The sequence below is a fragment of the Myotis yumanensis genome, unplaced genomic scaffold (genome assembly GCF_028538775.1).
Source record: "Myotis yumanensis isolate MYYU_CA2020_CCGP unplaced genomic scaffold, mMyoYum1.0.hap1 SCAF_2, whole genome shotgun sequence".
Classification (NCBI taxonomy): domain Eukaryota; kingdom Metazoa; phylum Chordata; class Mammalia; order Chiroptera; family Vespertilionidae; genus Myotis; species Myotis yumanensis.
The window spans coordinates 111831965-111858161 of record NW_027223753.1 but is presented as its reverse complement, the minus strand read 5'-3'; the positions used below and the strand labels follow the sequence as shown (position 1 = coordinate 111858161).

Below are 26197 nucleotides of genomic sequence, written 5' to 3'. Positions count from 1 at the left end.
GTATGGCCTTTGTTTTAAAGTCTGTTTTGTCAGATATAAGGATTGCTATCCCAGCTTTTCTTTTTCTTTCCTTTTGCATGAAATACCTTTTTCTATCCTTTTACTTTTACTCTGTGTGTATATTTTGTTCTGAGGTGTGTCTTATCCATTTAACTACCTTTTGTCTTTTGATTGGAGCATTTAATCCATTTACATTTAAAGTGATTATTGATAGGTACATATTTATTGCCGTTTTATTTTTTAACTATGTTCCTCTGTTGTTGATGTTCTTCTTCCTTCTTTCTTCCTTCTTTGATCTTTTTTCTTCTTCCATCAAGTTCTTAACATTTCTTGTAATACTAGTTTGTTGGTAATAAACTCCTTTAGTTTTTTTCTTGTCTTTGAAGCTCTTTACTTCTTGAAATTTGAATGATAGCCTTGCAGGGTAAAATAGCCTTGGTTGTAGGTACTTGGTTTTCATCTTTTTTTTTTTTTTTTAAATGATAAGAGAATTTTATTTTGTAACAGTGAGAGCTATCAATGAATAAAGGAGGTTCCCCTTTCCCCCGCAATTACTGGATCCTTAAGTAGGCCAAAGCAGAAATATCAAAGGCTGATAATTGCATTTCCACAATATGCCACAGGGTGGCAGCATGCAACTGATTAACCTTAATGGTGATGGTGGTGGGGGTGTTTTCACCATAAATAGAATAATAGAAACCCTTCCATTTCATATTAAGGTTTCAAGTTAGAGTTTTGGTAACTCACTTCAAAAATGTGTTTTCTTGTATATTTCATTATTTTAAACCCAGCTCTTAATGTATTATTATAACAGTCTAAATATTTCTTTTCTGAAATATTTTAATTTTCTCCATTGTAACTAACTTTCTCCAAATGCCTCTTATGATCCAATTAAGAACCTTTAAATACTTACTGAAGTCCAGGAAGTATCTGAGGCACAACGTACACATTGACCTATCTGTCTTTGTGGGTTAGTTATTTTTCCCCATTTCACAGATGAGAAACATTGAAGAAAAAAGACCCATGGTCCACACAAGGGACTCTTTACTCACTAGACCTTACACATTTCCTGGGCAGCTGGAGTCTCCAGGAAGTCCTTGGTTGTATATGTGTGACTGGATGTGTTCTGAGACATGCTGGTCTTATCTTCCTTTGTTACCTACCAATTAACAGCTTACATGCTGAATCCCCAACACCTGAGCAACTGTCGAGCATTACTAATTGTAGGAGTACACTTATCACTATTGATGACTTTATCTTATATGTAGTACCAGGACCTAGTGAATGTGTATTAAGTCATACAACAAAAATATGCAGAACTCTTTGCTGTGTGATATTAAAAACAGTACTAAAACCTATATAAATACATATCTTCAAGATTTTCTTACATCATTTGTACTCCTATCTTCTTTTCATACTTTTCTTGGTCATAAGCCATTTTCTTCATCAATTTCTCATTTTTTTCATCTTTCTTAAGATTTTTGGTGTTTTGCTTCCTCATTTGGTTGACAAAAAACTTGAGAATTGTCCACAGAAGTTTTTGATAAGTGCATGGCATTAGCTGTACCAGCTACCATTACAAATTCTCGCTGTTTGCTGAACTTCAAACTCAATGCTTGACACATGAAAAGGTTGGGGGCCATGACCATTGCTACATTTATGACGGTCTGTCTATTATTCTTTGGAGAAATTCAAGCAGGGCCTTCAGTGTGTCTTGATTTGCATCATGCAGAAAGATGACGAGAAGGTTCAAAGCCTGTAGTTGTTGCTTCTTGATTGGAAGAATCTGGACAGCTTGGAAGGCTTTGAGGTATTCTACACTGAACAGTGGCTGGGGCAGCTCACAGATGAACAGCTTCAGCAGGCTGGCTGCATCGGGCTGCTTGACATTTTCCCAGTTAAAAGTCCCTTCATAAAACTTTGCTTCTAGGGCTTGGCAAAGATTCTTTTTTTTTTTTTTTTTTTTTTTTTTTTTTTTTTTTTTTTTTTTTTTTTTTCCGCTTAAAGTATTACAAAGGGTATTACATGAGTATCCTTCCCCCCCCCCCCCTTGACAAACCCCTACCCTCCCTTACCCCCCAGTGTCTTATGTCCATTAGTTATGCTTATATGCATGCATACAAGTCCTTCGGTTGATCTCTTACTCCCCTCCCTCCTGCCCCCCAACTCTCTCTGGCCTTCCCACTGCAGTTTGACAATCAGTTTGAGGCAGCTCTGCCTCTGTATCTATTATTGTTCAAAAGTTTGTAATGGTCTTTATTATCCATGAATGAGTGAGATCATGTGGTATTTTTCCTTCATTGACTGGCTTGTTTCACTTAGCATAATGCTCTCCAGTTCCATCCATGATGTTGCAAATGGTAGGAGTTCCTTCTTTTTAACAGCAGCATAGTATTCCATCGTGTAGATGTACCACAGTTTTCTAATCCATTCATCTACTGATGGGCACTTAGGCTGTTTCCAGATCTTAGCTATGGTGAATTGTGCTGCTATGAACATCTGGGTGCATATATCCTTTCTGATTGGTGTTTCTGGTTTCTTGGGATATATTCCTAGGAGTGGGATCACAGGGTCAAATGGGAGTTCCATTTCCAATTTTTTGAGGAACCTCCATACTGCCTTCCATAGTGGCTGCACCAGTCTGCATTCCCACCAGCAGTGTACCAGTGTTCCTTTTTCTCCACATCCTCTCCAGCACTTGTCGTTTGTTGATTTGTTGATGATGGCCATTCTGACAGGTGTGAGATGGTACCTCATTGTTGTTTTGATTTGCATCTCTCGGATGATTAGTGACTTTGAGCATGTTTTCATATGTCTCTTGGCTTTCTGAATGTCCTCTTTTGAAAGGTGTCTATTTAGATCCTTTGCCCATTTTTTGATTGGATTGTTTATCTTCTTTTTGTTGAGTTGTATGAGTTCCCTATAAATTTTGGAGATTAAGCCCTTATCAGATATGACGTTGGCAAATATGTTTTCCCACGCAGTGGAGTTTCTTGTTGTTTTGTTGATGGTTTCTTTTGCTGTGCAGAAGCTTTTTATTTTGATGTAGTCCCATTTGTTCATTTTCTCTTTAGTTTCAACTGCCCTAGGAGCTGTATCAGTGAAGAAATTGTTTTGGCATATGTCTGAGATTTTGTTGCCTTTGTATTCTTCTAGAATTTTTATGGTTTCCTGTCGTACATTTAAGTCCTTTATCCATTTTGAGTTTATTCTTGTGTATGGTGTAAGTTGGTGGTCTAGTTTCATTTTCTTGCATATGTCTGTCCAATTTTCCCAACACCATTTATTGAAGAGACTATCTTGGCTCCATTGTATGTTCATGCCTCCTTTGTCAAAAATTAATTGAGCATATTGGTTCGGGCTAATTTCTGGACTCTCTATTCTATTCCACTGATCTATATGCCTGTTCTTGTGCCAGTACCAGGCAGTTTTGAGAACAGTGGCTTTGTAATACAGCTTGATATCTGGCATTGAAATCCCACCTACTTTGTTCTTTCTCAGGATCGTTGCAGCTATTCGGGGTCTTTTTTTATTCCAGATGAATTTTTGGAGAGTTCGTTCTAGATCCTTGAAGAAGGCCATTGGTATTTTAATGGGAAGTGCGTTGAATGTATAGATTGCTTTGGGTAGTATGGACATTTTAATGATGTTGATTCTACCAATCCAAGAACATGGTATGTTCTTCCATCTGTTTATGTCTTCCTCTATCTCTTTTTTCAACGTCCTGTAGTTTTCAGAGTAGAGGTTTTTAACCTCTTTAGTTAAATTTATTCCTAGGTATCTTAATTTTTTTGGTGCGATGGTAAATGGGATTGTTTTTCTGATCTCCCTTTCTGAAAGTTCACTATTGGTGTATAGAAATGCCTCAGATTTCTTGGGGTTAATTTTGTATCCTGCTACATTGCCAAATTCATGTATTAAGTCTAGTAGCTTTTTGATGGAGTCTCTAGGGTTTTGTATGTATAATATCATGTCATCTGCAAATAAGGACAGTTTTACTTCCTCTTTTCCAATTTGGATGCCTTTTATTCCTTCTTCTTGCCTAATTGCAATGGCTAATACTTCCAGTACTATGTTGAACAGGAGTGGTGAGAGTGGGCATCCCTGTCTTGTTCCTGTTCTTAGGGGAAATGGTGTTAGTTTTTGTCCATTGAGTATGATGTTGGCTGTGGGCCTGTCATATATGGCTTTTATTATGTTGAGGTATGATCCTTCTATTCCCACCTTTCTGAGAGTTTTTATCAAAAATGGGTGTTGGATTTTGTCGAATGCTTTTTCTGCATCAATTGATATGACCATGTGGTTTTTTTCTTTCAATTTGTTTATGTGATGTATCACATTTATTGATTTACGGATGTTGTACCATCCTTGCATCCCTGGGATGAATCCTACTTGGTCATGGTGTATGATCCTTCTGATGTACTGCTGGATCCGATTTGCTAAGATTTTGTTGAGGATTTTGGCATCTATGTTCATGAGGGATATTGGCCTGTAATTCTCTTTCATTGTGATGTCTTTACCTGGTTTTGGTATTAGGGTGATGCTGGCTTCATAGAATGAGCTTGGAAGCGTTCCTTCCTCTTGAATTTTTTGTAGTAGTCTGAGGAGGGTAGGTTTTAGTTCTTCCTTGAATGTTTGGTAGAACTCCCCTGTGAAGCCGTCTGGCCCTGGGCTTTTGTTTGCTGGAAGCTTTCTGATGACTGCTTCCATTTCTTCCATAGTTATTGGCCTATTGAGGTTTTTAGATTCTTCCTGATTGAGTTTTGGAATGTTGTATTTTTTTAGGAATTTGTCCATTTCCTCCAGGTTGTCCAGTTTGTTGGAGTAGAGTTGCTCGTAGTATTGTTTAACAATCATTTGTATTTCTGTGGGGTCTGTTGTTATTTCACCTCTATCATTTCTGATTTGGTTTATTTGGGACCTCTCTCTTTGCTTCTTGGTGAGCCTGGCTAGGGGGTTGTCAATCTTGTTTATCCTTTCAAAGAACCAGCTCTTGGTTTCATTGATTTTCTGTATTGTTTTTTTGGTCTCTATTTCATTGATTTCTGCTCTAATCTTTATTATCTCCTTCCTTCTGCTCACTCTGGGGTTTTCTTGTTGCTCTCTTTCTAATTCTTTGAGTTGTAGAGTTAGATGATTGACTACCATTTTTTCTTGTTTTTTGAGATAGGCCTGTAGAGCTATAAACTTTCCTCTCAGGACTGCTTTCATTGTGTCCCAGAGGTTTTGGATTGTTGTGTTTTCATTGTCATTAGTGTCCAGGATGTTTTTAATTTCTTCTTTGATGTCATCGGTAACCCAATCAATATTTAATAACATGCTATTCAGCTTCCAAGTGTTTGAGTATTTTGGGTTGTTTTTATTGTAGTTTATTTCTAACATTATGCCATCGTGGTCTGCGAAGAAGCTTTTTATGATTTCAATCTTCTTGAATTTGTGGAGACTTTGCTTGTGACCCAATATGTGGTCTATTTTTGAATATGTCCCATGAGCACCTGAGAGGAATGTATATTCCGCAGCTGTGGGGTGAAGTGTTCTGAAGATGTCAATTAAGTCCATCTGATCTAGTGAGTCATTTAGGATTGCTGTTTCTTTGCTGAGTTTTTGTCTAGCGGATTTATCCAGTGATGTCAGTGGTGTATTAAAGTCCCCTACTATGATTGTATTGTTGTCGATCTCTCCCATGATATCTTCCAGAAGTTTTCTTATGTATGTGGGTGCTCCTGCATTGGGTGCATATATATTTACCAGGGTTATATCTTCTTGTTGTATTGATCCCTTTAGTATTATGAAGTGGCCTTCCTTATCTCTGGTTATGGCCTTCACTTTGAGATGTATTTTGTCAGATATAAGTATTGCTACCCCAGCTTTCTTTTCCTTTCCATTTGCGTGAAAGATATTTTTCCATCCCTTCACTTTCAGTCTGTGTGAGTCCCTTCTAATGAGGTGGGTCTCTTGTAGACAGCAGATGTATGGGTCATGTTTTTTTATCCATTCAGCCACTCGATGTCTTTTGGTTGGAGCATTTAGTCCATTTACATTTAAAGTTATTATTGAAAGGTATTTGTTTGTAGCCATTTCTTTTTTGTGTGTGTGTATGTGGCTGTTTTCTTTCTGAGCTTGATATTTCTTCTTTTTACACCAGTCCCTTTAGCATTTCTTGCATGGCTGGCTTGGTGGTGATAAACTCCCTTAGCCCTTTTTTGTCTGTGAAGCTTCTTATTTCCCCTTCAATTTTGAATGATAGCCTTGCTGGATAGAGTATTCTTGGATTCAGTCCTTTGCTTTGCATCACTTTGTAGATTTCCGTCCATTCTTTTCTGGCCTGATGTGTTTCTGTTGAGAAATCATTTGATAATCTAATGGGAGATCCCTTGTATGTTACTTTCCGTCTCTCTCTTGCAGCCTGTAAGATTCTCTCTTTATCCTGAACATTTGCCATGGTAATTATGATGTGTCTTGGTGTGGGTCTTTTCGGGTTCACCTTGTTTGGAACTCTCTGGGCTTGTGTGACTTTTTTCTTCCCCACCTCAGGGAAGTTTTCTGATATTATTTCTTCGAATAGGTTTTCTAATCCATGTTCATCTTTCTGTTGTTCTGGCACCCCTATTATTCGTATGTTGTTTCGTTTCATGTTGTCCCAAAGCTCCCTTAGGCTCTCCTCCTGTCTTTTAATTTTTTTCTCCATTTGGCAAAGATTCTTGATTCTAATGACAGCTCCAGGTATTCTTAAGAGGCTGTCAGTTTCCAAACCTCCCTCTTCAATTAGAAAAATCAATCAGTTTTTGAAATATCAAGGATATTTGAGTTCCTGGTACTTTCCTCTGATCTTGTTCTAACAATACTGTCAGTGGAACACAAAAAAGGTCAGAATCTTTTGTTTTAATCTTCATTTTTTAAAAAATATATATTTTATTGATTTTTTACAGAGAAGAAGGGAGAGTGATAGAAACATCGATGAGAGAGAAACATCGATCAGCTGCCTCCTGCACACCCCCTACTGGGGATGTGCCCGCAACCAAGGTACAAGCCCTTGACTGGAATTGAACCTGGGACCATTCAGTCTGCAGGCCGACGTTCTATCCATTGAGCCAAACCAGTTAGGGCTCGATCTTCATTTTTGTTGTTTCATTTCAACACCCAGTACATCATAGAGCAGAGGTCCTCAAACTATGGCCCGCGGGCCACATGCAAATACAAATATTGTATTTGTTCCCGTTTTGTTTTTTTACTTCAAAATAAGATATGTGCAGTGTGCATAGAAATTTGTTCATAGTTTTTTTTTTTTTAACTATAGTCCGGCCCTCCAACGGTCTGAGGGACAGTGAACTAGCCCCCTGTTTAAAAAGTTTGAGGACCCCTGTCATAGAGGGTGGTCAGTTCAATCAAGGCTAAATAGCAAACTTTCTTCATGTCCTGGGTAGTTAGGTTACCAATCCTGGTGGAACCTGTTTTGTTTTTTGGCAATCTGAAATTAGGTAATGGGGCATTGTTGCCTTTGCTTTTCTGGTTCCTATCCTGGAGCTGTCTTTCTGATTGACGGCTTGCTCTGCAGGTGATACCTCCAGGTTGATAACTATTTCAGAGGCAGGTGCCTCCTCAGGCACCAGTGGCATCAGCTTCTTTCACCAACAACTAGGATAGATGCCTGGTCACCTTTTCCTTGGTATTTTTTATTTATTCTAACTGACTGTGATTCACTGCCACCTGGAGCTTTTTCTTTGGACTCTGCCTACTAAGCAAATATGTCTCTGACAACAGGAATGTGGTACTGTTTGTTCTTTTTCCTTAAAGTCTGGGAGATATTCTCTACCCATTTCTGAACAGCTGCTGCCTGGTTTGGGATAATGTTGATAAAAACACCATGCTTTCTTGGGGATCTCCAGCAGACTCTCCAAAGAGATTAGACAAACCAGCCTCCTTCAGCCACTCTTCTAATTCACCCACGTCAGGCTCTTTGATAACCACCACCTCTTGATTTTGTCTGTTCTCACTAGATTTCTTGATATTGTCAATTTCATTCCAATAGTCCTCCATAGATAGTTCATCCATGGGAACTTGACTGATCAAATGGAGGCTTCTCCTTAGCTTTGGTGATTTCTTGGTTCATACTGGCCATATCTGCAACTTTTGCGACAGTGTGGATGGACCTGGACAGCATTATGCTCGAGGTGGCTTCCTCCCCTCCCTGGCCATGGCTCTCTCCTATGGCCCAGTCTTTGCTGCTGTGGTGGTAGGCAGTTAACACTACTCCCTGGGAACTGGAGAGAGAAGGGGCATAATCTGTGATCCTGACACTCTCATCACTTTTAATATTTCATGCCAATCCCTTCTGGCCTGAAATGTTCTGTTGAGAAATCAGTTGACAGTCTTATAAGAGCTCTCTTGTAGGTAACTGACTGCCTTTCTCTTGCAACTTCTAAGATTATCATTTTGTTATCTCTGTCTTTAACTTTTGCCATTTTAAAAAATATTTTTTTTATTGATTTCAGAGAGGAAGAGAGAGATAGAAACATCAATGATGAGAGAGAATCATTGATCGGCTGCCTCTTGGGATTAAGCCCGCAACCCAGGCATGTGCCCTAACTGGGAATAAAACCCTGACCTCCTGGTTCATAGGTCGACACTCAACCACTGAGCCATGCTGGCTGGGCTAACTTTTGCCATTTTAATTATGATATGTCTTGGTGTGGGCCTCTTTGGGTTCATCTTATTTGGGGGGATTTGTATGTCTTTTTCCTTCACCATGTTAGGAAAGTCTCCAGTCATTGTTTCTTCAAATTGGTTCTGGATGCCTTGCTCTCTCTCTTCTCTGTCTGGGACCCCTATGATGTGGATGTTGTTACATTTCACATTGTCATAAAGGTCCCTTAAACTATACTCATTTTTCAAAATTCATTTTTCTTTTTGCTGCTCTAATTGGGCGTTTTTTCCTATTTTATCTTCTAAATCACTGATTCTATCCTCTGCTTCATTGAGCCTACTGTTTATTCCAGGGGTCCTCAAACTACGGCCCGCGGGCCACATGCAAATACAAATATTGTATTTGTTCCCATTTTGTTTTTTTACTTAAAAATAAGATATGTGCAGTGTGCATAGGAATTTGTTCATAGGTTTTTTTTTAACTATAGTCCGGCCCTCGAACTGTCTGAGGGACAGTGAACTGGCCCCCTGTTTAAAAAGTTTGAGGACCCCTGGTTTATTCCTTCAGTGTTTTCTTTATTTCAGATAAGCCATTCTTCATTTCTGACTTGTCCTTTTTTATGGTTTCTGTGTCCTTTTTTATGCTGTTGAGCATCCTTATAAAAATTAGTCTGAGCACTATATCTGATAAATTACCTCCATTTTATTTACCTTTTCTGGAGAATTCTCTTCTTCCTTCATTTGGAGACTGTTTTTTTGTCTTCCCATTTTGGCTGCCTCTTTATGTTTGTTTCTATGTTTTAGGTAGATCTGCCGTGACTCCCAGTCTTGGTAGGGCAGCCTTATGTAGTAGGTGTCCTGGGGGACCCAATGGCACAGTCTCCCTGATCACCTGAGCTCAGTGCTCTAAGAATGTCCCTTGTGCATGTTATGTGAGTCCCCTCTTGATTGCTCTTGGTCCGATCGGGTGTGGGATCAATCCTCAGACCCGGTGACAATGAGACTCAACTCTAAACACAGTGTGCAGGTTGCTGTGCAGGTTGCTCTGCAGGTGCTGATCACATGAAGCCAAATTCAACTCAGCAGGGTCTGGTGCCTGCTGAGATCTCTCTGTGATGTGCTGCTTGTGAAGCTTATTGGAACCTGCTCTGTTGTTGTCTGGAATTAGCCACTGGGTGTATTGGTTCTGGGCCTCTTTGGAGGGACTCTGGTACCGGCCAATGTCACAGGCTGTCTGTGTCTGGCCCTGGGCAATCTGTTGGGAGTTATCTGCATTCCACAGCTTGTGACTCACTCTGCATGTAGAAAGGACCAAGCTGCACACCAAGGTCTGCTTTTACTAGCCCTGGTCCCAGGAGCATCTCAGGCAAAGACTCAAAGCACCCAGAGATCTGCCACTGCCTACAGGTTGGCATTTGGGCTCAGTCACTTAAAGAGACTCATGCTGTATTCTTCAGCTAGGTTTAAGCTCCACAGGGTGGGATGAGAGGGATTCCAATGGGTGGGGCTATTGCTTCCCTCCAGGCTGATGCTGTATGAAGGGGAATGCTTTGCTTGAGAAAGATGGCTTCTGTAGTATGGGAGAATGACTCAGCACAGGGATCCTGGTTGCTGACCTCTCAGCTCTCTTCCCAGAGCCACGAACCCTGGTCTCTCCTCATGCAGCTTTAGTCCACTCTGCCCTCCCTCCGTAGGAGCCCAGGGTGAGTGGTTGCAAATAAAATTTTGTGTGTTGCCCATTTAAGAGGGTGCCTACATCTCTAGTCATCTTGATGGCAGAGAGAAACTCCACTGCTTTTCACAGCCAGATGTTATATGGACACCTTTCCCAGTTCTGGTGCTCTGAGCTGGGGAGCCCCACTTGGGATTTAGATCCCAGAGTTCTCAGAGAACCCCTTGCAGCTTAGGTATCCCTTCAGAACTTCAGCTGCCACTGTAGGAGCCTGGCCAGCCCTCTCAACTCCATGCTTTCTACCAGTCTTGATGTGCCTCTTCTGTAAGTCCTTGGTTATAGGCTTCTCTCCACCTAGTCTTCAGTTGGTTACTCAGGATGATTTTTCTATAATTTAGTTGTAATTCCAGTTTGGTCCTGGGAGGATGTGAGTACAGCTTCCACCTAATCTGCCGCCATCTTAGATCCTCAAGCCTGCTCTTTAAATATTGGTGTTGTGTAGGCTACAGGCTCTGTTTTCTCATGGACATGATCTCCTTAGAAAATCTTAATCATTTCTATAGCTTCATGTTCTGTCTGATGAAAACTTTAAAGTCCATATCTACACTTGCATTATAAGCCAATAATTAAATTTTCCTAGTATACTTCTCTAGTCAGATATTCTGTAGTATCCCAAAATTTTAAATGTTATTTGAAATAATACTCATCATCTCTTTCTCATCTTTATTCTGCTTTTCCCCTTCTTTATTTTAAACTTACAAGTTTTCCCTATGTCTTTTTTTTAAAATATATTTTATTGATTTTTTACAGAGAGGAAGGGAGAGAGATAGAGAGTTAGAAACATCGATGAGAGAGAAACATCGATCAGCTGCCTCCTGCACATCTCCTACTGGGGATGTGCCCGCAACCCAGGTACATGCCCTTGGCCGGAATCAAACCCGGGACCCCTCAGTACGCAGGTCGACGCTCTATCCACTGAGCCAAACCGGTTTCGGCCCTATGTCTTTATTACACAGTACTCCTAGGCAGTCACTTTAAGTAATAGCAGCTTCTTTGCATTCGCTTTCATGAAGATATTCCATATTTAATTAGTCTTCAAGTTCCAGGAGTTCCTTCTGAGTTTCTTTCAGACCTGTTCTTTCCATTCTGTTCTATGCTATTTGGGTTTAGGGCTTCATCATCTCTCACCTAAATGGTTTCCTAGCTGTTTCTCTTTGGTGTCGTCTGTCTTTATTCTAATCATTTGTGTGTGTTTTTTTGCTCTGACTCACCCACATATATTGTTTTCATGTTAAGAAAATAAAAACTGAAATTTTAAAAACTGATCATGTCTTCAAAGAGAGCAGGGACCAGTTCTTATTTTTCTTTTTAGCTGTACTACTCTTCTTCGTACCTGGCATGTAGTAGGCCTATGTTGAATGAAAATGGATACTGTGTTTGAATCTTTATCTACTATCTTGAAAATACTGGTTGCTATTCTTTTACTGTTTAATTTTTATATTTTTAAGTCTACCAAGTAATTGGAAGCATTAAAGATCCTGTGTATTAAAATATTAAATTAAAAAAGAACTAATTACTGTTTTAAAGAAGCTTTGTAGTATTTTTCCGTCAAAAATGAAGTGGCTGCTCATTGGTAGGTCCAAGCAAAATTTATACAGTGTATTATTATAGTATATATGCCAGTTTTCCTGACAATAAAATAATAATTAGTATTATTATTGTTGCTATTTTAGTTTAGATTGCAGGAAACTTGATGTTATGTAATTTTAGTAGTGTGATTTGTTTGACTATACCAAGACAGTACTATATATATATGTGTGTGTGTGTATATATATATATATATATATATACACACACACACACACACACACACACTAAACCTGATACTAATCTGCTTATTATTTAAAATATTTCTAATTTTCCTGTAGGACCAGTTTGGACAACATATAAAATCAGATGTGCACTTGAATTTTTATGTTTATTATGGTCCTGATCGTATTAGAGACCCGGCTTTGCTTTCAAAACAGGATATTGTTTTGACTACTTACAATATTTTAACTCATGACTATGGAGTAAGTATACTGATACTCAGAGATTTTCAAAAGTTTAATTTAAGAAATATGCTTCAGGTTTCTCAAGTGTTCCAAAATGTAAGCTTCATACTTTTTTTCTTTCTAAATACTTAAGAATACACAGTAAATAAACAGAAATTTATGTTTTAATATTATGCAAAAGAAATGGTTGGCCTTTAGATATTAATGTAGGAATACATTCCATTTAGAACACTTAAAGATCAATTTTTAAATTTGAATTTAAACTAACTACATAACAATTTGTAAATGAATTTTCTTTTAACTATTATAGAATATTATTTTCTATCATAATGATTTGATTGTCTCAGTTTAAAAATAAGCTTTTTCGTAGCTGAAATTTGTGTTTCCCAATTTATGTAAAAGTCTAATTGTTGTTTGCCTATAATTCCAGTTTTTAAGTTAAAACGTTTTTGAAAATACCTTATTATAAAAATTTCACTCTTTTTAAAATTATTAAATATATTTTTATTGATTTCAGAGATGAAGAGAAAGGGAGAGATGGAAACATCAATGATGCGAGAGAATCATTGAATTGGATGCCTCCCGAATGCCCCCCCTTGGCATCAAGCCTGCAACTTGGGCATGTGCCCAAGCTGTGAATTGAACCATGACCTCCTGGTTTATAGGTCAACACTCGACCACTGAGCCACAATGGCCAGGCAAAATTCCAGTCTTCTGATAAGAACATTTACTTTTACATAAAAGAAAGTAGTTATATTGTATTCAAGTATTTCTTGTGAGTGATAATTTTTATATTATGAGTGTACAGAGGTCCGGTGCACGAAAATTCGTGCACTCGGTGGGGGGTTCCTCAGCCCGTCCTCAGCCCTCTCACAGTCTGGGATCCCTTGGGGGATGTCTGCCTGCTGGCTTAGGCCCACTCCCTATGGGCCTAAGCCAACAGTCAGACATCCCTCTTGCAGTCCAGGAGCCCTCGCTCCTTACCACCTGCCTGCTCACTGCTTCTTAGTGCTGCCTCAGAGGCAGGAGAGGCTCCTGCCACCGCTGCTGCACTTGCCCAGCTTCTGGCTGAGCGGCACTCCCCCTATGGGAGCTCAATGACCACCAGGGGGCAGCTCCTGCATTGAGCGTCTGCCCCCTGGTGGTCAGTGCACATCATAGCGACCAGTCATTCCAGTGTTCAGTCGATTTGCATATTACCCTTTTATTATATACCATTTTAATCTGAGGCAGAGTACTTCAGTGTACTGGACCAAGATCACAGCAGATCAAGCCTGGTTTGATTACCTCGCTTTGAATGCTAGCTCTTCCACTTCCTAGCTGTGGTACTTTGAACAATATACTTCACATCTTGGTGCTTCAATTTTCTCATCTGTAAAAAAAGAGTAATAATACTCATAAGCTTGTAAACATTCCCTAATTTAATGTATGCAATGCTGAAAGCCATACCTAACACATAGTAAGTTGATATTGAGAATACTAATTCATATTACTTATCAAATTACATAAACTACTATTTTACTTTCTTATGTTTTTCATTCATATGAAACATTTATTTCAGATGAAAGGTGATAGTCCATTACATAGCATAAGGTGGCTAAGAGTGATCCTGGATGAAGGACATGCCATACGAAATCCAAATGCTCAGCAGACTAAAGCTGTACTTCATTTAGAAGCAAAAAGAAAATGGGTATTGACAGGTAATGATAGCATTACACTTTTTAAAAAATTAATTCCCAAATATGTATTGTTAAGTGAGTTAGTGAAGTAACTTTGTAAACTTCAAGTGGATATAAAGACTGTTCCAAAATTAATCCTAGCAATCATTTAATAAAATATTTGACTTGTTCAGTTTATGGGACAACTAGACTTATTCTTGAACTGTGGACATTTATTAGATACAGTGGGGCCTTGACTTACGAGTTTAATTTGTTCCGAGACTGAGCTCGTTAAGGAGCTCGTTAACTCAAATTACTCTGTCAACTCAATGCAAAAAATCGTCCCTAAGACAGCTGGTATCTCAAAAAACTCGTTAGTCGGGACACTCGTAAGTCAAGGCCCCACTGTACTTTAACCCTTCAATTAGAATCTTGATTTCTCTACTTGCCATTTTGGAGTCTGCTTTACTAGAGGATGGGGAAGAGAATATGAAATCATATTAGTTTTTGCTTTCTTTCTAGTGCTGTTGATTTAAAAATCAAGTAAGCAATGGATTAGAAGAATTAACATCATTAAATGTCCAAACTACCCAAAGCAATCTGTAGATTCAATGCATTCCCTATTAAAATACCAATGGCATATTTCACAGGTCTAGAACAAATACTCCAAAATTTTATATGGAACCAAAAAAGACCCTGAATAGCCACAGCAATCTTGAGAAAGAAGAACAAAGTTGAAGGGATCACAATACTGGATATTAGGTTACACTACAAAGCCATTGTAATCAAAATAGCCTGGTACTGGCACAAGAACAGGCAAATAGATCAATGAGACAGAACAGAGAACGAGAAATCTACCCAAGCCATTAAGCTCAATTAATATTTGATAAAAGAGGCAAGAGCATACAATGGAGTAAAGACAGTCTCTTCAATAAATGGTGTTGGGATAATTGGGCAGATAAATGCAAAAAAAAAATGAAACTAGACCACCAACTTAAACCAGACACAATAATAAGCTCAAAATGGATAAAAGACTTAAATGTAAATCATAAAACCATAAAAATCTTAGAAGAAAACCTAGGCAGCAAAACATCAGACACCTCACATAGTGGAAATTACACTGGTATATCTCCTAGGGCAAGAGAAACAAAGGAAAAAAAACACAAGTGGGACTCCATCAAACTAAAAAGTTTCTGCACAGCAAAAGAAACCACCATCAAAATGAAAAGGGAACCAACCAACTGTATGGGAGAAATATTTGCCAATGATACATTTGATAAGGGGTTAATATCTATACACTTCCAAAAAAGACATACAGTTGGCCAGGAGACATGAAAAATGTTAAAAGTCACTAATCGTCAGAGATGCAAATTAAAATGACAATGAGGTACCGCCTCACACCTGCCAGAATGGCTACCATCAATAAATCAACAAATGACAAGTGCTGGGGAGGATGTGGAGAAAAAGGAATCCTAGTACACTGCTGGTGGGAATACAGACTGGTACAGCCACTATGGGAAACAGTGGAGTTTCCTCAAAAAAAGTAAAAATGATGCTGCAATTTGATGCAGTGATTGATCCACTTCTAGGAATATACCCTAAGAATCCTGAAACGTCAACCAGAAAGAACGTATGCACCCCTATGTTCATAGCAGTGCGATTTACAATAGCTAAGATCTGGAAATAGCCTAAGTGCCCATCAGCAGATGAGTGGATAAAAAAGCTGTGGTACATTTACACAGTGGAATGCTATGCAGCTGTAAGAAAGAAGGCTCTGTTTCCTTTTGGGACAACATGGAGGGACCTGACCATTGTCATGTTAAGCAAAATAAGCCAGTCAGAGAAAGACAAATATCACATGATCTCACTTGTGGAATCTAATGAACAAAATAAACTGATAACTAAAATAGAACCAGAGGCATGGAAACATGGAACAGACTGACAAATCTCAGAGGGGAGGGAATGTGGGAAGAGATTAACTAAAGAATTTATATGCATATGTGCATAACCCAGGGACATAGACAATAGGGTGGTGAAGCCCTGGTGCAGGGTGGGAACTGGGTGGAGGGGAGCAATGGAGAGAAAAAAAAAAGGTATGATATCTGTAATACTCTCAATAATAAAGATTTTTTTTTAAAGTCAAGGAAATTTTCTAGGTAAGGAGAAAGTTGAGTTTAGTGGGTCTGTAGTCTTTTTATTTGTTAGTATGGCAAATGAGAGCTAAAAATTAGAGCAAACTGTATTTTGAGATTACCTATATGTCTAAGAAGGGATTATAGTCACAGGTTGATGATGGGTGTGCCTGGTACAGAGTGTCCATTTTGAGCTATTGTCTCAATTCAGCTAGATAGATATACTGATTGGATATTCTGGTTATAGAATTGTAACTATTTCATGTTATTTTTAGGTACTCCAATTCAGAATTCTTTAAAGGACTTGTGGTCTCTTCTTTCCTTTTTAAAACTAAAACCATTCCTTGATAGAGAGTGGTGGCATAGAACAATACAGCGACCTGTCACAATGGGAGATGAAGGAGGACTTAGGTAAATAATTTCATGATAACTGATTAGTTACAAATAACTGTTAGCAGCTTGAACCAATTTCCACTTTCATTACTATTTAACTTGGCTATTGGCTTTAATCTCCAAAAAGTGTTACCACTTTATGCCTTTGACTCTCAGAACCTAGTGATTCTTGTTTGGGGAGATAAAGATTTAAGTAGTGACAGGAAAAACTTTATAGGCCCTGAGGGTCCAAAATGCACTCAAATTTCATAACTTATCTTGTATAGCTTTATACAGTGGTAATTTAATGATGGAATGATGTACAGTAGCATCAAGAGTTTTATAAGAGAAAGTTATTTCTGGTGGAGAGAGGTAAAAGTTAAGAACATAAATAAAATTCAGCTTGGCAATAGCCATTTTTACAAGGTACTAGGCTAATGTATTTTAACTTTTTTGCCTAGAATATTGGTTTTCAAACAGAGGGTTTGGGATTATCTAGCCGGTTATGAAATTACTTAAAGAAGAGGGCAGTAGCATTATAAGATTAAAGAAAAAAGCAGAGTGCATCACACATGGTATTTTGTGGAATGTTTATTTCTGTTGTATGTGTTTGTTTATATGTTTGCTGAATGGACTGAAATTTGTTTCTTACTCTGGGTTTTAGTGAAAAAGATTCAAAACCCACTAACCTAGCTTGTAATACCGCCTCTTTGATTCCTTCAAATCAGCTATTTAAATTCTAATTTAAGAAATGGTATTTATATTTCAGTGTTAGGAAAAACCTTTTTAAAAAAAATTGGCATGCCTCCTTTTATTCTGATACTGAAAAGGGGGAGTGTCAAATTATAGAATCTATAAGGCATTTGTCCCTCTTCTGGGTTGTTATATTGTGTTATTTTTTTCATTACTTAATAAAATTTATTTATGTACCTTGATTTTCATGTTACTAAAATACTTTTTGAAGGTGTTATATTTTTATGATATTTAGTATAATTCCTTTCACTTAATAGGTGCTTATTAAGAATGTGAGTATTGAATATGGGTGATATAGCTGAAGAACTGAGAAGTAAAAGGGTTAGAAATTAGAACAAAAATGGGGAGAAGAGCAGAAATTTTAAACTGTGTGACAGGTATTGAATTAGGGCAAATTTCAATGTATTTGTTGCTGTAATTTTCTGTTTGTAGAATATGTCTGTGATGATCAGATTGGAAAAAAGTCCAAAAAAGAGACTAAAAAAGGAATCCTTTGCTAAGGTTATAAAATGGTAATAGTTAAAAATATTCTTTTTTGTTCTTGTTGAATCAACTTATATAGAAATAACAAATTTGTAATTATTTGTTTTATTTTCTAGGCGTTTACAGTCCCTAATTAAAAATATTACACTTAGAAGAACCAAGACAAGCAAAGTTAAAGGAAAACCTGTTTTGGAGTTGCCAGAACGTAAAGTATTTATTCAGCATATTACACTTTCAGATGAAGAGAGAAAGATTTATCAGTCTGTGAAAAATGAAGGCAGAGACACTATTGGAAGGTATGGAGAAAACCATTTTAGAAAATAATTTTTGTTTTGCTTTTTTTTTTGCTTTCCATTTAACGGAATAGCATTCTTAAGATATGTCAGCAAAAAAGTCTGAAGTATACTGAAAGATAATCTGCTTTCTTTAACTATATTTTAACTACTTTTTACGAATTAATAATTGAAGTGAATGAATATTATAATTTACCAGGTTATTTCTTTTTTTAAAAAATATATTTTATTGATTTTTTTACAGAAAGGAAAGGAGAGGGATAGAGAGTGAGAAACATCGATGAGAGAGTAACATCGATCAGCTGCCTCCTGCACACCCCCTACTGGGGATGTGCCTGCAACCAAGGTACATGCCCTTGACCGGATTGAACCTGGGACCCTCTAGTCCGCAGGGCGACGCTCTATCCACTGAGCCAAACGGGTTAGGGCTCTTTTTATTTTTTATTTATTGATTTTAGAGACAGAGAAAATTGATGTGTTGTTCCAATTTTTTATGAATTCATTGGTTGATTTTTGTGTATTGGGAGGACGCTCTAACCAAATGAGCTACCTGGCCAAGGCTTTTTTGTTTAAATTAATTTTTTAATTGATTGAAGAATTTCTTAAGTTAGGAAAAAATTCAAAGTTTACATGAAAAGGCAAGTTCTGATTGCTTGCTTCTACTTCCGACTGTTTCATGGGAGTAGATAAAAACAATGAGAGATGTATATAGGGAAAGTATACCTATTAAGGACCAAAACTTGGGGGATTGTCCACATTCAAGAAAGAAATAAAGAAAGAAATAAGTAAATAAAAAAAAAATGAGGGAGATTCCAGCAAGTGGAGAAGTGTAAAGAAAGTAGAGAAAACTGTTATAGAATTTTAGGAAAGAGGAGAATCAAGAGAGAATGGTCAGTAGTGTCACAGCACAGACATTTGGAAAAGGCTATTTAATGTGGTGATTCAGAAATTACTGGTGTAAACTCTCAGAGTAGTTTCACTAGAATAATGAATTAAATAGCTATATTGTGGGACTAAGGAGATTGCAAAGAAGTAGCAGCTGTAGGGGTAGACAATTTTTTACAAAGTTTATAAAATTGAGACTGGTAGATAGGATCAGTATTTTGTTTATGGATCAATTATTTTGATAGTTTTATTTGGTAACTGTCTTGAGAGGGATTGAACATAGAATAGATTACAGGTACAAAAGAGATTGAAGCAAATTGATGGAGAAGAACGAAGCCTGGGGTGGTAAATGCTAAAAAGAATATTAAGAGAACAATCATTGAGCTGTGAAACCAAGGTATTTATGAGATAAGGAAGGCCACCATAAAAAAGTAAGGTTTTTAGAGTGGTAGAAAGGTTTCATGTGGTATTTTCCAATAACACGTGGAAATCGGGGAATAGGAGTTGGCCAAGTAGATTAAAGGGGTTGGGGATTAGAAGAATGTGAAAAATTCTAGTCCAAGCAAGGGCATGGTTGATGTTAAATGCCCATAGGAACCAGAATGAGTAGGAGACAAGTGAAGGCAAAAGAGGGCTCAGAAAATAGGGGAATCTACAAAACATAAAGAATTTAGGTGAGCCGAAACCGGTTTAGCTCAGTGGATAGAGCGTCGGCCTGCGGACTGAAGGGTCCCGGGTTCGATTCCGGTCAAGGGCATGTACCTGGGTTGCGGGCACATCCCCAGTAGGAGATGTGCAGGAGGCAGCTGATCGATGTTTCTCTCTCATTGATGTTTCTAACTCTCTATCTCTCTCCCTTCCTCTCTGTGAAAAATCAATAAAATATATTTTAAAAAAAAAAAGAATTTAGGTGAGTTATAAGGTGGGTTTAATAGGAATTAAAGATATTAAGAAAGATTGTTCTAAGCAGGTTTCAAAGTAAAGAGGCACAGAGCAGTTAGGTAAAGTGTATTGTGTCACACAGCTAGTGAATGACAGAGTGGTATTTAAGCTCAGGCATTTTGGTTCTAGAGCTAATAAGTTTAACCTTTATAATATACTGCCTTCCATTCTTGAGTACTTAGAAGTATTTGTTCCCATAATATTACTGTTACTAGTAACAGCAGATATTTTATATCATTTACCATAGCCAGTATTCTAAATACTCTGTCTGCATTTATTAACTTTTTATGACAACAGTCCTCTAAGGTGTGTATTATTACTGTTATGTCACTATTACAAGCCAAGGAAGCTCAAGACAGAGGTTAAGAAACCTGCCCAAGGTTTTGCCCTGGCCAGGTGATTCAGATGATTGAAGCATGAAAAAAAAAAAATCAATAAATAAACTTAGATAAAAATAAAAAGGAACAGAAACCTGCCAAAGTTCATAGTTAAATCAGCAGAGTAAGGTTTTGAATTCAAGACAAGTCTAGCTATAGAGTCTGTGCTCTAATCATTAGGCTAAGTTTCTTTTTCTTTTTTTAATTTTAAAAGTATATTCTTACTGATTTCAGAGAGGAAGGGACAGGGAGAGTTAGAAACATCAATGACGAGAGAGAATCATTGATCAGTTGCCTCCTGCACACCCCACACTGGAACTCTCTTGCTCTTTGCTGTTTGTGACTTAATAGATGAATGTTTTGAGTTTTTTCTGGACTATCTATTTGCAAGAGATTCATATGAAGGGGACGGGGTCAAAACTGTGCCCAGACTGGAAGGAAATGTCTCTATTTAGTTATGACTTAGGGTTACATGTGAGTTCTTTTAGGTTTTATTTGTGCTCATATAACAGATCAGAAGCTTTAAGTTTCTAATAGTGTGGAATACGGTGTCATAGTCTTTTCTGTGTGTTTCCTTATTCAGCTTACCTTCACTCCTTCTTGGTGTAAAACTTGTATAGGGAAATTCAAGCCACTAGTTGTGCACCTGGTTTTTGTTTTTGCACATTAGAGAAGTTTATTTCACCCCAAGGCATGTGGTCTATTTTGAAGAACTGTGCTTGGAAGGTCTGTTGAGAGCTGCAGACATGTCTTTTGGCATCTTCCTATCTGACTCATACTGCAGTTGGCAGCTATTTCTCTTATATTTTGCTTTTTTGTTATAAACCATTCCTGGTTTCATTAAAAATAGAGTTTGCTTTTCTGTTTTTTATTTTTGTTTTGTAATTTCTGGAGAATAGAACAATGCAATTTTTATTCTACTGTTTTAGAATAGGAAACATTGTCATATTTAACATTTTTACCTGTAGGTATTTTAATGAAGGGACTGTCCTTGCTCACTATGCAGATGTTCTGGGTCTTCTGCTCAGATTGCGGCAGATCTGTTGTCATGCTCACCTTCTTACCAATGCAGTGTCTTCTAGTGTTCCCTCAGGTAAGTAATTAGGGCTTGTTTACACCATTTTATTTATTAGAGATACTTAAATCAGAAGGAGACATTTTTCATATACCTAAATTTAGTTTGTCATAGACATTGTTTTTATTTTTATTTTTTATTTTTTTAAACTATATTTAGAATTTTTTAAAATTCATTTTTTTAAATATATTTTATTGATTTTTTTTTTTTTTACAGAGAAGAAGGGAGAGAGATAGAGAGTTAGAAACATCGATGGGAGAGAAACATCGATCAGCTGCCTCCTGCACACCTCCTACTGGGGATGTGCCCGCAACCCAGGTACATGCCCTTGACTGGAATCGAACCTGGGACCTTTCAGTCTGCAGGCCGACGCTCTATCCACTGAGCCAAACCGGTTCTGGCGACATTGTTTTTAATATAGAACTCAACTGGGAATATACCCCCAAATCTTATACTAATGAAATGGGATATTAATGAGTTCTTCCACGATTTCCACTAATCGATATTCTTGTATCTACCTTTTATTCTGTGGTAGTATGTGCAGATTGTGTTAAAACAATGCTTCTGTGCAAGTTGTATTATGTGAGTTGGCTACTATGTTAGCTTCTGGATTTTTCTTAAAATTTCAAATTTAAACCATGCTTTTTGCCTTTAATAGAAAAAGACTAAAACTACCAAAGCAAAACTTTCTCCTGTATAAGGAAGATTAACTTGTCTAGTCATATTACAGATTTGCTCTGAAATTAATTTTTCAGCCTTTTCTCTAGGAAATGATACACCTGAAGAACTACAAAAAAAGTTAATAAGAAAGATGAAGTTAATTCTGAGCTCAGGTTCCGATGAAGAATGTGCAATTTGCTTGGATTCATTAACAGTTCCTGTCATAACACACTGTGCACACGTCTTCTGTAAACCCTGTATTTGCCAAGTCATCCAGAATGAGCAGGTTTGTTTTATGCTTCATACAGAGTCAGTGTTTGATGGAGTGATGCATTAGTTTTGAATGTAATGGAAACTCAAGTCCAATAGACTATAAGAGTTTTGCACTTGGATTTACTAATGTACTTTTCATGATTAGTTATATCATTGTTTTAATAGGTGATATATTTCTTAAAATTGAAAGCTTTCAACCTAAAAAGACATTATGTGTTTGGTGACATAATTGTTTACATCATTGCTATCCAATAAATATATAATGTGAGACGCAAAGGTAATTTTCATTTTTTAGTAGAAACAGAGGAAGTTACCTCTTAGAGTATATTTTTATTTATTTAGTATATCTAAAATATAAAAATTATTGAGATACTTTATATATTTTTAACTTAAAACTTTATTAATACGATTTAAGTTCAAATTCCAATGGTATTGTGTACACGTAAAGCACATCTAAATTTGACTTTGTCACATTTCAAGGGCTAAGTTGTTACATGTGGCTGTTGCCTATGGTATTGATTAAGGTACATCTAGATTCTTATGTATGGTAGAATTTTTTGAAGTAAAAAAATCCTTTAAGCAGTCCTTCCACTGAGATAGAATTTTGAAAAACAACTTTGCTGTGTAACATACATATAGAAAAAAATGTACAAGTCATGATTGTACAGCTCAGTAAATTATGAGTGAACACGTCCAAGTAAATACTACCTAGGTCTCCTTGGGCTCCTCCCAATCATTTACCCTCTCCCTCCTCCTTAAAGATAACCCCACTATACTGACTTCTCACGTTGTTTTAGTTTCAGAGTCTTTTTTATTATAATGATATTTGGTATGTAGTTATTTAAGAGATAATCTTATTTTATTATCATGTCTTGGTACAAATAGACACAACAGATACTACTTTGAATGAACCAATAGGATTTAACAGATCTAGACTGGCTCTCCAAGCCATTAAGGAGGAAAGTTTTTTCCCTTCTAAATAGTTTGAACTGGTATTCTATATTGTAGTTAGGTTGAGGAAACTGTTACTTATGTTTTTTATTTTACTTGTCTGCAGATAGTATATCATTTATTGTTTCAAGTTCTTAATGTTAGTCGAGATCACATATTTTATTCTCTTTTTTTCCCATATCACTGACCACATTAGAATATTATATCGGCCTGGAGTTCAGCACATATGGATTTGTGTCATGGGTGAATCTGACAAAAGGTTTAATAAAATGCTAGCTTTTAGAGACATAGAATTGATAAAGCTTTTAAAAAATTCTAGCTAAATTTGTATTTCTGCTCCTCTGATAAGTGTCACTCATATTTTGTTCTTTCTTATGTAGCCACATGCTAAATGCCCTTTATGCAGAAATGATATACATGGAGACAATTTATTAGAGTGTCCTCCAGAAGAACTGACATGTGATACTGAGAAAAAGTCTAACATGGAATGGACATCTAGCTCGAAGGTAAAATATTTGGTTATTTGTTTATGTCAATGTAAAGAAATACCATGTATAAAACTAATAATTATCCTTTAAATTCTGTCATTTGAATATTATACTTTTCAGTGACTATTGGCTTTTTTATTTCTAGTGGTGATTTTCAGAGGAAAAAGGAGGTTTCAGGTTATGAAGTATTCTTTCAGTCTTAATTTTTAAAATTGGTGGTCTTCTACTTTTGCATTTTAGGGAAATAACATAGCACTTTTCTCTTCATAATAAAAAATTTTGGATGCATTTTGCCAATTCAAAATGGAACCTAATGGGTGTCCAAATTTTTTTCAGATCAATGCCCTAATGCACGCATTGATTGACTTAAGAAAGAAGAACCCCAACATAAAGAGTTTAGTTGTTTCTCAGTTTACAACATTTCTGTCTTTAATAGAAACACCACTCAGGTAAGTTTAACAGTGTTCCTCACTTTTAGTAAAAGATTTTTATATATGTTTTGATTTGGATAACAAAAAATACTTACGTTTTATCAGTTTTATTCATTCATCTATCTAAAATAAATTTCAGCATCACAATAAAGAATATTTCCTGAGTGCATGGGATTTTAAAGATTAAGTCTGAATTTATTGAAAAAAAATTGACTGCAGAGCCTTACATTGTAGTAGATGGTTAGTAAATATTTGTCAAAATAAATAGAGTGAGAGAATTAGTTGAATAAATACATTGTAATTATTTAACATGTTTTTTTAGTAAAGGAAGTATTATTTATCTCTTTTTGTCCCCTCCTTTAGAGCCTCTGGATTTGTGTTTACTCGTTTGGATGGTTCAATGGCCCAAAAGAAAAGAGTTGAATCAATTCAGTGTTTTCAAAACACTGAGGCAGGATCTCCAACTATAATGCTTCTATCCTTAAAAGCAGGTGGAGTTGGTTTGAATCTTTCTGCAGCTTCTCGAGTGTTTTTAATGGACCCAGTAAGTAATTTTGTAGACTTTTGCTATGTTATTACTTCTATTAAAAAAAGAACAAAAACTATTTGGTAAATACCTATGTAGTAATAATTGTAAAAATTCCTTAGGCAAACTTTAGAAATAGATAATTACTTTCCAAGTTAGATTACAACCAGAGCCATATTTAGGCATGCAAGGGTTTCACATTAATGTCATGGATGGCAGTGGTCTGTTGTATTTTCTTGCCTTAGTTTTGTGAATGAAGTTTTAAATCTGTTATAATTTTATTACTTTATGGTTATATAGATAGTCATTGTATCTACAGATTGTTATATATTAACCCAATGAAAATTATAGAGACTGATTTTAGAACAAATTCCAAAATTATTTTATTTTTTGGTTATGATCTTAGTACTTGATAAGAAAGAAGCTATTAATATCAAATAGAGTAATTTAATTAGTATTATAAAGTTTATCAGAGACTAGACCCTTTAGCAGTTATAGTAATACTTACTGGATGTTTTAGCAGTTTTTGTACTCCTCACCCAAGGATATGTTTTTATTTTTGGATTTGTTGACTAGAGAGAAAGAGAGAGAGAGAGAGAGAGAGAGAGAGAGAGACTTGTTGCCTTCTATACTCATCCCTGACCCGGAATCAAACCTGCCACCTTTCAGTGTGTGGGACAACACTCCAACCAACTGAGCCACACCAACCAGGGCTTAACAGTTTTATAATAAGTTGATTGTTTGAGAATTTCAAGCTTTCAAATGTTGTTTCTAACTTTAAAACAAAAGCCAGGTCCCCAAAAATAAGATTCAATCAGAAAAAATTGTTCATGAAAATCTTTTACCTTGTTGTAGGAGAGTTAAAGTTTCTTTTGATGTGTAGTTATGAGCTTTGGATAAAGTTAATTGCTTCATCACTCGTGAGAATGGGAGCTATCAGTTTTATACTTTCATGAGATAAATTTGATTCCTGGTTGTCATACTAGATATATTATTGCGAGCTCACCATAAAGTTTCTAGACAAATACAGGCAATGGAAAGTAACATTTTACCTGGGCTCTTGGCATAATGGTTTCAAAATGTGTCCAATTGTGAAATAGAAAAAATTCACAAAATTTGATTTCAGTTTTAGAAAATCATAAACTGAGTATATCCTCAAATCTAACTTTTATACCAAAACACCCAAAACTCAAATTTCAACAAGTTAATAGTAAAATCTTTTTCCTTGATCTCAAGGGAACTTGAAAAAGAAGAAGATAAAGCCATAAAAGTAAAAATCATGCTGTATAAGTGTTCCTTTTCCCCAAAACATTCTGTTTTCAGTTTCAAGAATCATCCCATAGTTTAAATTTTTAATTTTTTAAATTTATCTTTATTGTTGAAACTAATACAGATGGATCTTTTCCCCCCATTGACCCCTTCTAGCCTGCCTCTGCCCTCCCACCCCAGGTCTTCACAACACTATTGTCTGTGTCCATGGGTTATGCATATCTATACTAATAAAAGGGTAATATGCTAATTAGACCGGG

At 36.6% G+C, this 26197-nt stretch overlaps 1 protein-coding gene and 1 pseudogene across 5 annotated transcripts in view; one reads left to right on the top strand and one right to left on the bottom strand.

Moving 5' to 3' along the window:
* The window catches only part of HLTF (helicase like transcription factor), a 179543-nt gene that overhangs the window by 127025 nt on the left and 26321 nt on the right, over positions 1 to 26197 (top strand). For 3 of the 5 annotated variants that reach the window (XM_070405941.1, XM_070405938.1, XM_070405937.1), the window contains 9 exons: positions 12244 to 12387; positions 13931 to 14069; positions 16435 to 16570; positions 17884 to 18063; positions 21233 to 21357; positions 22095 to 22285; positions 23604 to 23729; positions 24048 to 24160; positions 24506 to 24686. In XM_070405941.1, coding sequence (XP_070262042.1) covers positions 12244 to 12387; positions 13931 to 14069; positions 16435 to 16570; positions 17884 to 18063; positions 21233 to 21357; positions 22095 to 22285; positions 23604 to 23729; positions 24048 to 24160; positions 24506 to 24686 — 1335 coding nt within the window. The remainder of the gene's footprint in view (positions 1 to 12243; positions 12388 to 13930; positions 14070 to 16434; positions 16571 to 17883; positions 18064 to 21232; positions 21358 to 22094; positions 22286 to 23603; positions 23730 to 24047; positions 24161 to 24505; positions 24687 to 26197) is intronic. The other 2 variants (XM_070405940.1, XM_070405939.1) reach the window with 1 other exon arrangement.
* LOC139004414 (rho GTPase-activating protein 18-like) lies at positions 1385 to 10058 on the bottom strand (annotated as a pseudogene).